This window comes from Ruditapes philippinarum, unplaced genomic scaffold (assembly GCF_026571515.1).
Source record: "Ruditapes philippinarum isolate M1 unplaced genomic scaffold, ASM2657151v2 ctg9693_1_1_1_1, whole genome shotgun sequence".
Lineage (NCBI taxonomy): Eukaryota > Metazoa > Mollusca > Bivalvia > Venerida > Veneridae > Ruditapes > Ruditapes philippinarum.
In genome coordinates, this window is record NW_026865323.1 from 1 (window position 1) to 11137 (window position 11137).

General features: G+C 33.2%; 1 protein-coding gene across 1 annotated transcript; it reads left to right on the forward strand.

Annotated features, from left to right (window-relative positions):
• Positions 1 to 5: 5 nt before the first annotated feature.
• Positions 6 to 10859, forward strand: LOC132728631 (cytoskeleton-associated protein 5-like; the record flags this gene model as incomplete). Its single annotated transcript, XM_060714302.1, is given in 11 exon segments — positions 6 to 88; positions 600 to 779; positions 2258 to 2445; positions 2907 to 2982; positions 3465 to 3653; positions 4508 to 4648; positions 5268 to 5514; positions 6351 to 6454; positions 6977 to 7075; positions 7586 to 7639; positions 10600 to 10859. Coding segments are annotated over 11 exon segments (1496 nt in total), but the record flags the coding sequence as incomplete, so codon positions are not given.
• Between the last annotated feature and the right edge of the window lie 278 nt (positions 10860 to 11137).

Genomic DNA, 11137 nt, shown 5'->3' on the forward strand with positions numbered 1-11137 from the left:
ACAAGCAGATACCTCGAACACTGTTAGCTTTGTCATCTCTCAGATTACCAGCAGGGATATTTCCACCTGTGTTCAAGCTTTAGCACAAGTAAGTTCTCTAGACTGTGTTTTATTTTAGCTTTTAAATGCAGGCTCAATATTGTGAAATCAGCTAATTATATTCCTTATTGCTTAATGCTATTGTTAAATTGTGCCTCTGTAGTATTGCTTTATAAAAAATCAGGAAACAAAAAGATCTAATTTTTTTATTAGTGTTAATGTTGGAAATTCACAGTAAATATATTCATTGTTCGTTCACTTGTATTGCAAATATCAATAGTGATAACTATTTTATTTTGTAGCTTTCTTAAGGTTTTGCCTTAGATTTGACATAGAAATTTAGACATTGTTGCAATTAACAAACTGTCATGAGTAAAATTTGAAGTTTGCCAAGCTAAACCATTTCTTATTTATACACACATTTCTAGACATATTAGGCTGTATGTACTGCTGTAGTGGATATAATTACAGATAGATTAACTGGTGAGCTAATGAAAAACTTTTACGATGGCTTACCTTGTTAGAATTTACAAATATGTGTATATATTGCTTGGTTTTAGATTGATGAGGTGTTGAAGGATCAAGACAAGGTGGCTGTTATGGAGGATCATGTAGAACAGTTACTTGTAGCAATGTCAATGCAGTTTAAAATGGCCTACTCTACGCACATGGGAGACGAGGATACTGCTAAAGAAGATGTGATACGGTTATACAGATGTTTACTTGGAACTCTTCTCTCAGTACGTTCTATATAGTGAAGCTATATCTCTTAAGAAATTAGAGGAGTAATTGCAAACATTTTAAGAATGGCTTTCCTGATCTAGTTCTTAGGTTGTTGGAAGTTGATGTATTACCTATTTAATGTTACCCATGAAATATGATGCTATGTCAGTCAAGGTATTACCACCCTAACAGGCACTATAAGGAACTGAAAAATTTATATCATAGGTCAGATATTTACCTTAAAGTACACTTGTATGCAAAATTTAAACAAACTTTACCGTACGGAATTCGAGTTATGGCCATCTTTATGAACTGAAGCAAGGTTGTATGAGGGCCCTTTTTCAGAAATGAGTAACCTTTAAATAATCTGCAATTATATCATTCTAATGAAAAACGTTTTCCCATTAATTTTTGGTAAGAAACAAATAGTACTATTCAGCTAATTATCAACATAAACAAAATTATGGTTTCTACTCAAAATTTATAAAATATGTATAAAAATGTTACCCTACCCCACCCATTTTTAATATGTGTTTGACCATTTTCCTACTTAGGGAGCCTAATTTAAAAAATCCTTAAAATTTACCCAAATGAGTGCCTGTTTTCAAAGTCTCCCTAAATTTTTAAAAAAGTATTTTGGTTGATCTTGTAAAATATTAAATACTTTTACTGTCTAGTTTTGATTTTATTACACTTTGAAAATATCAGGTACCATATTTATTACTAGATTTAGCATTATTTAGCCAATAAATACCTATATAAATTAAATAATAAAAAAACACACTTTTTCTACCCAAAATGGATGGAGAGATACATAAATAATGTTAAAAGAAAAAAAAGAAAAAAAAAAAAAAGTTGACCCATCTGAGGTTTGAACCCATGGCCCTCAGTTTCAATGTAGTTAACAGTAGTTCTAGCCTATTTGAATACTCTTCAAAGCGGAGGTAAGGCATTAGGATGGTAATACCTTAAAAAATAAAAGAAAAGAGATATGAGAAATAAATATGAAAGTGGGCGGAGTCAAAACTTATTTATACTTCGGGACTACTTCTCTGATATTATCTTTGGCAGTCAGTAAATTCAGCTGTTAATTTCATTATCAGAAATTAACTGGTTATGCTTTCTTAAGACAGATCAAGATGGCGGGGATGAATTATTTATTAAAATGGGTCACACATCTACGAATAATCAATGTATTATTGCAAGCTGTACAATTTCAACCTATCTGGCTGGTGAATTTTATTATGTTAATTGAATTACACTACAGATTGTCATAATTAGAGATTACAGAATGATTTCTTTTAACCTTTAACCGGCTGGAAGCTAAAATGACAAGCCTTTGCAAACAGTTTAGGGCCAGTCAAGCCTGCTTATCTGTTAATGTAAGTAAGCTCGAGTTTTAGAGGTCAGAGGTTTAAATTTTGGCCTAAAGAATTGATAACTTCCAAATATTGTGATTTCTTTATTTTGATAAGATTTTTATTGTTGTTTTCAGTTGTTCATGAATTCATTTCTTGCCACCCATGCCTCTAAAGATATCCTGAAGGAGTTGATATATAATCTTGTCACAATGCTACTGGACAATAGGTTGATGGAATTAGAGGAAGGTCCGCAAGTTGTACGATCAGTCAACGTGCTTGTTGTGAAAATAGTGGAGAAGTCAGATCAGACTAATGTTTTATGGTATGAAAAAAATTATCACCAAAATTATATCGAGCAATGGGATGGATATAGCTATTTGTTATTGTTGAAGTTAATGATAGTCCATCAAAAGATGGTTCTTTGCCTCTCACGGTTGATGCAGAAATCAAGTGGGATAAGTAGTCGCTCACTTGGAGAGAAATTGGTTAGTTATCCAGGAAAGCAGGCTTGGACGATCAACCACCAACAAAGAGTTATATATAGTAACTGCTTGTACTTCTGAATGTCAATGTTCATGGATGATGTTTTGATCAAGTATTTAATTTTATATAATAAGATTTTGTGATATGTCACTTGTATCGTTTTCCTTACCACCTTTATTGATAGACCACCTTTATTGATAGAGCATTATCTTCCTTTTTGATATTCAATATATCCATACCTCACATGGATATGAGAGAAACAAAGTTAATCTTAAAATTTATGTATGTTGTATTTTCCAGTGCCCTGATCCGACTTCTTCAAGACTGTGTAGATAGTCAAACCTGTAGCAAAAAATTTATTGAACTTATCATGAAGGTACTTACTAATGTGTTTTGATTATTATTATCTTGTTTTGTTCATACATTGGTTAAGGGTATTTTTATAAAGGTTTTCATGTGTTTCTTCCAATCAGTGATGAATTCCTATGACTTCATTACCTGGAAAACTGCCATAGGTCTTTTTTACTATGTGATAAAATATTTCGAAATATGAACATCTTGTTAATTATTTGGAAGTACATGCTAAATACTGACCTTGCTTATATAAGTTGGAATTCTAAATACAGCTCATATTGTCAGATGACTTGGTTGAAGACCTAGACTTCTTTTGTTATTTTTCTGAGACACTGATAAAAGTTGTGGAAAGCATTCCTTGATGTGTTTCATTCTGCACTTGTTAAAGCAATTTTAGTTTGTAAAGTTTAACTAAACCCTCTTTTGTTTAGATAAGAAAAAATTGAGTTTAACCAACCCCTCTTTCATTCAGATATATTACATTGTATTACTTTTTTGTTTCAGTGCCTTTGGAAAATAGTTCGCATGTTACCAGAAACAATCAAAGAGTTAAATCTGGATAGAGTGCTATACGATATTCACATGTTTCTTCGCACTTTCCCATCTCATACGTGGAAGGAACGTGGAGATGACCTGCCATTACGTACTACCAAAACTATCCTACATTCCATGACCAAATTGAAAGGTTCAAAGGTAATCAATGATACTTAATCTTCTGTTAAACATTGTATGTTAAATTCTATTTTCAAAGTTAGTTTGAAATCTCTGAAGTTCTAAGGGAATGGTAAAGTAAAAATAAATAGAAATTGGTATTCTTTATAATTGAGCCGCGTTATGACAAAACCAACATAGTGGGTTTGCGACCAGCATTGATCCAGACCAGCCTGCGCCTACGCGCAGTCTGATCAGGATCCATGCTGTTCGTTATCGGTTTCTCTACTTGTAATAGGGTTTCTAAACGAACAGCATGGATCCTGATCAGACTGCGCGAATTCGCAGGCTGGTCTGGATCCATGCTGGTCGCAAACCCATTATGTTGGTTTTGTCGTGACGCGCTCATATATCTTTTTTTGAAGTTAAAGAAGTTGAACTATTGTTGTAACCTCAAAACTGGTGTCAGTTAATCCTTTTGTAAGGACCCAGCAGAAAACCCTTAGTTCATTTCTCAAAAAAAGGGGGGAGGCTTTTAAAAAGTGGGGTGTTTGCCTTTTTAGAAGGCTCTTCCAGTTATAAGAGGAAGATTGTTAACCTTACAAATAAGTAAAGATAAGTGTCTAGTGTGTACTGAAAATGCAGGGTTAAAAAAGTGATGATGACATCATTCAGGAGTTCTCCAATTTTAGTAGCTTATAAAATGATGTGTGCTTCACTATAGAAATTATATCCATTTTATATAGGCTATAGGCTTAAATTATTTTCAGTTAGTCACATGATTTCCAGTCTAGGTTTCTAAACATTATTGAGCTGTAAAGATATTGCAGGAAATATCTTTGTTTATTTTGAAGTTATGAAATTGTTTAATGAAGGAATGTTGTTTCATTGGACAGATTCTAAGTCACTTGGGTCAGATAGATGCCGGTGAAGTGTCGGAGGTGAAAACATACATTCAGAAGGTCCTCAAGAACGAGGGTAATTTACCTGTCGAGGGTGAGGTTAATGGAATGACGGAGGACAATAAAACTTCCAGGGTAAATATAATAGAAGTCATTGTTTTACCTTAATACTTACATTTATGGGGGCGTCCGTGGCCGAGTGGTTAAGGTCGTTGACTTCACTTGCCCTTCACCGCTGTGGGTTCGAATCCCGACAGGGACTTTGGATTCTTTCATGTGAGGAAGCTATCCAGCTAGCTTACGGAACGTCGGTGGTTCTACTCAGGTGCCCGTTCGTGCCTGAAATAATGCACGGAAGGGCACCTGAGGTCTTCCTCCACCAGTAAAGCTGGAACGTCGCGATATGACCTATACTGTGTCGATGTGACGTAAAACCCAAAACAAACAAACAAAACTTACATTTACAATTAAAAAAAAAAAATCTTACATATTCATTAAAGGTTAACTTTCTGAAAAACTCCAAACCTGTAATTAGTGATATGCCTTTAATGGGTTTCATTCTAATTTTAAATCATTTTCTTAGCAGTCTGTCTTGATTATTTTTCATGTCCCAGAGACTATTTTAAATTTTATTATTACTTCTCACATATCAAGATCCTGACAATGTTACTGCAACACTTTTGCATTTGATCTAAGGTAATCTTTATGGACAATGAACTTTACAGTACGTAACATTATCTTTATCATCTTGCAGAGCGCTTCCAAATCAAAACGGTTGTCTAAAACTACACATGATATGCTCACTGAGATATTTAAGAAGGTTGGTTCAAAAGAGAACACAAAACAGGGCATGAGAGATTTGTACGACTTCAAAATGAAATTCCCTGATGCCGATATAGAGCCATTCTTGAAGAAATGTTCCCACTTTTTCCAAAATTACATCGAAAGAGGTTTAAAAACTATCGAGAATGAGGAGAGAGAGCAGTCAGAAGGAAAAATAGGTGAGATATTAAATTAATTTGGAAGTGTTTATGATTTATTGTGATGGTTTTGGACTAGCTTTGCCAACAATTTATAGGCTTCTTTCTATTGCTGAGCTGTTGTGTTTGCTTACTTGCAAGTTGCAAGCACTTGTTGTTAACTGTTTTGATGTAGGCTGATAAAAATGACAAAACAATCAGATGGTTTTCCTCAATAGTTCCTCAGCGGATGTTTTAATTATTTATTTAGGAACAGGTTGGTATTAATCAAATGGTCTGACCTATGAGAAGTGTGAGCAGGAGCCTTTAACTCTAACTAATTATCACCCGCCGAAAGGAGGCGGAGGTATAGAAATAGTCTTCATCCGTCCGTCCTTTCGGACCTCCGTCCGACATTTTTGTCCAGAGCATATCTCAAAAAGTATTTGAGTTATCAACTTGAAACTTCATAAGTGGATAGATCTCATTGATGGGGGGTGCAGTGCACAAGAATGATATCCTACCCTGCATTATTTTTCAGTAATTGCCCTTTGTTATTTTTTGCCATCAGTATTTACATAGGTTTCAAATCTGTAATCACTTCAGCCATCAGTTTTCATTACCAAAAGTCCTCTTAAAATTGAATTATTCTGTTCTACTACATATACATTCTTCCAATAAGCAAACACATTCGGCGGGGGATGGCCATGTTGACATGGCTCTTGTTTTAAATATTGTATTATCTTACTCTGGTATGCATGATTAGTTGGAATCATTAGAACCTTTGTAAATTCTTACTAATTTTACATTGTATAATATTACTTAGATATCATCATAGTTATTGTAGCCTATTAACTGTATATGAAATCTCTGAACAGATGGTGGAACAAGAGTCACAGATGATGGTAGTGATGGTGATTACTATTTAGAAAGAACAGCCAAAATCAGTAAAGAAAAACTAGGTATCGACCCAGCTACCAAGGTAAGTGTTACATTTAATTGAGTCGCGTCATGACAAAACCAACATAATGGGTTTGCGACCAGCATGGATCCTGACCAGCCTGCGCAGTCTGATCAGGATTCATGCTGTTCACTATCAGTTTCTCGTCTTGTTATATTGTTCGTAAGCGAACAGCATGAATCCTGATCAGACTGCGCGGATGCGCAGGCTGGTCTGGATCCATGCTGGTCGCAAACCCATTATGTTGGTTTTGTCATGACGCTGCTCAATTATTATCTGTTGGAATACATTTCAGAAAAAAAAGTCTTTTTTTTTACTAAGATAGTTATTTCCCTTTATAAAATGTGTATATTAATTCAAGTTTTGACCCACTACTTTTTCATTGTAATTTTAAATGCTGAGCACAGTATCTTTGTTGAAGCTTAAACAACCTTTTCTCATTCAAAAAAGACAAAAATATTTGATATATCCTTTGTTGAAAAAAAAATTTGTTGCTGATAGGAAAAAAATAAGGAAGCTAAGTGTTTGATTTTCTTATTACAGTCTAGTGTACAAACTGAGTCCACAGATCCAAAATATTACATGGAGAAATTACGGCAACTACGCGCAAAGTGTGGGCTGGAAGAACCAGATACTGTTAAGGTAACCCGTTATGATTTGGTTCAAATCATATTTAGTAGAAACATTTTGATGAGGAATTTGGAGTCCTTACACTCCTGTTAGGCTTTTTTCTGCCTAAATGTGACCTCTGGATAAGAGGCTTGTATGGTTATTGAATTTGAGTTTTTTTAATACACTTTCAAACCAAAATTTTATTTTGTGTCATGTGTGGTGGTTGCACATATTGTGGCACACCCAAAACAGTTTCTTGTTATTTCAAGGCGTGGTGCATAATGCAAAACTGCTTTGTTCTAGAGGCGACACGGTCCTTTTTGCATGCCCTGTGAAAAGCACTAATAAATACATGAGACCTTTCAGGTTTCATTTGAAAGACCATTATGTGTTTATAGTGAAGGAGTAGGGGTTCAAACCTGTGGACTGTAGTTGTATTTTAAAAGATTTTTAAATTTAGCATGTTCATTGTAAGGCAGAGATTCTTTATAATGATAAACGCATTTATGTTTGACATAATTGTGGTTTGGTTTTATACAGAGTGTCCCAGAGAAGCAAGAAGATGACATATCTCCTGAACTGTCTCCTACAAGAGTAAGTAACAACATTATCCAGTTATCTGGCCAAAACTTTTATTTTCTCTTTGAAATTATTTATAATAAAGTCCAATTCTTGATTTTACCCTCTTTTCCAACTTGTTTCTTAGAAACATTATTAATTTAATCTAAGATTTTTTCATGGGGACTTCTTTTGGTGCTTGAAAATATCCTTCTTAGCAAGGGTGATTTTTAGCTGGTCTGTTTTTTTTTTTTGGGGGGGGGGGGGGAGATATTATGATGGCTGCATCGTCATCACTGTAACTTTAATGTAGCCCATTTCTCAAACATTCTTAAAGTTACCAACATGAAACTTTGAATACTTGCTTACCTTGACTTGGTGCAGTTATTATACAAGGGGCATAATCGTGAAAGCTATATCTTTTTAGTTATTTACTTAAAATTTTGTCAGAAGTGGTTATATGAAGGGATGAGTATTAACACCTTTTTGCATCATTTTTTCCAACATGTTTTGTCATTTACCTTGACAATAAAAGCAAAGATTTTGAAAATTGTAAACTGGTCACATAAAACCTTTTGATGTAAAGTGAAATTGTACTAAAAAAAAAATAACTTTTGAAGAAAAATTGAAATTGATTTTATTTTTCTTGTAAGATTAGTGAGTTCTTTATAAGTTTGTATAACTTCTTTTGGCTGTATAAATGTATTGAATGTTTTATTGTATATTGTCTTGATGGATGTGTTGTGGTTTATTGAAGTTCTTTAACATTTTTAAAATCAACTATTTTGATGTACTCTTCAGAAAAGTTACATGTACTCAGGTAAAAGTGTACTGTTTTTTATATACCTTTTAACAGTGTTTGACCTGTAACTATTTACTCCACGGATGATAGGCTTGATTCTTTACCACTTCCAACTGATAATAAGTTTTATAGTTTGAAAAATTGACTGTTTTTTTTATGAGTTCTTATATATTTTGTGAACTTCTCACTGTCTAAGAAAACCCAACACGTTTGGAATTCTTTTCACTGATGTATGTCATACCTGAATACAAGTATGTTTTTGATCAATTTAGATTTCAAAGTAAATATGAGAGGTAAGCACCTCATACCTTGGCCAAACATTATTTATGAGTTAATTTAATATGAGAAGCTAGTGAAGAATGGCCTGTATACAGTTTTTGTGATATTAGGATTTGTAACGTGTCATTGGGTCAAATACTGAATATGCAATAAGAGAATGCTGAGAACTTGAGGAATTTTCCTTCCTTTCATAATATGAAGGATCAGACACAAACATTTGTGTCTTTATTGTGTTTAAGCTTGACTATTCAAAGAAAGGCGAGAGCTATTGTACTCACCCTGGCGTCGGCTTCACACTTTAGTTAAGTTTTGAATGTAAGTTGGTATCTCTAAAATTATTGAAGGGAATGGGTTGAAACTTCACACACTTATTTGAGAGCATGATAAAATGTCGCTGTTCAAGGCATGAACTTTAATCAAATTATGACCCTTTTTAAAATTAGAAAATTCTTCAGTATACAGCCCCTTGTTTTGCTTTCAAGATAATTAAATGACTGATACATTAGGAAAAATACTAGTATGGAAATTTTGGGAAACAGCCAAATAAGGACTTTTTACAGATTTGGCAAATCTAACACTGCTTTTGTAGGACTTGTGTAAAATAAAGACAGTAGACTAGATATAATGTTGGTTTGAGATTGAGGTTGTGTAGATGTTACTTAAACTTCCTATTAGTTCAAATGCTGTGCGATAGTACATTTATATTGGTAATATGGTTAGATAAGACGTTAAGTTATAAAGTCCTGTTTTTTTTAAAAATTATATAATAAATATCAACTTAGTGTGAAAAGTAAAATGGAATTTACAAATAAAGTTTAATGATTAAGCTAAGAAAATCTCAGTATTAATTATTCAAAATTGCACCTGAGGTTTCAAATTAGTACCAAATATTTCAGTCTCTGATATTTTTATGTATGTTATCTTTATAAAAGTTTTGCATAAGTACGTCTGTGACAATGTTGGTTCAGGTTGTTAGCCTCTCACAGTTGTAAATTCATTCCAGAGACTAAATTTTTTTTCATCAGCTAGCTTACAGAATGTTGGTGGTTTTACTCAGGTGCCTGTATATGCTGGAAATAATGCATTAAATGGCACCTAAGGTCTCCCTTCACCGGTAAAGCTGGGAAGTCGCCATATGACCTTCATAATTTTTGTGTGATGTAAAACCCAAACTAAAAAATATTTAAAACTTCCCCAGAAATTACATGCATAAAGATGTTTGGCTAGTCTGTAAGGAAAGTGAACACCTTTTGCTAGAAAAAAAGTTTTTGAGTTTTTCTTTAGTCATATGTTATAAAAACTATATGATCTTTATATGTCAAATGCTCTGAAATGCAAAAACTTAATTATTTTAACACAATTTTAAGGGAATCTTTATATAAGTATGTCAAAAATGATTGGGGCAAAAATGTGTAAAAATTTGTATTAAATTGTCTTATTTAAAGAGAACTGAAATATAAAAACTACTCTGTTATGTTTATTTGACCCTTTGTTTATCTAGAGGGAATAAAGCTATACAAATGTATCAAATGAGATATTTAATTGGTAAAGCTATGATGAGTCTATAATTTTATTGATTCTCTACAGAGTTGCATAGTAACACAGAATGTCTCTGTAATTTAACACACTTATGAATTTTATGAAAAACAAAATTAAATGTCTCGAAACAGTAATATTATGCTGCTATTTCAAGTAGTGTTTAACACTTTTTGCAATGAATTCACAAAAGCCCTGTTCACTCTTAAGGGAGTGTACAAGCATTTTTCTTTTGTGTAGGTACTTTTGAATAATTTTATCCAATATTAAACAATTCTTTTGTAAAATACGGAAGCAGATATATTGCTTTATACCCTTTAACTATGGAAATATGTTATTACTTTATAAAATGTTCATTAATTTCATTTCTCTGTGACAGGACACCGAAGATGAACCAGATAATAGCAATGAAGATGACAGCAATAAACAGCCAGCAGTTTCACAGTCTAACCTAGCAAATGTTTCACAACTGAAAGCACGCCTAGAAAAGATCAAAATGATGGCCAAAAGCTGAAACTCTTACTTAATCTAATAGACATGTGATACCTCACTTAGAGCACTGTTGGACTTTGTGAACCTTCGGGTACGATGAAGAAATGTTTTCCTGGACTGAGATTAGAGACATTTTACTGTAACTCTTTAGCCAAATATCATCTCCCTGAAGGTTATGGTGTGGATGTAAAACGCTTTGAATGCTGCACTAAGAAACCAGTTTAATGTGATATTATATTTTGATTTCTTGTTGAAATAAAGTTTCTGTTAAACGTTCTGTATTGCCCAATATTTGGGTTTATTTTGGATTTTGTTTATTGTGTCAGAGCTTGGGCAATATTTATTCATTTTTGTTTTAGCAGACTGTCCACTTTGCAATACCATCAGTATTTCTTTTTTTTCTTTTTATTTGTTCATCACATAAA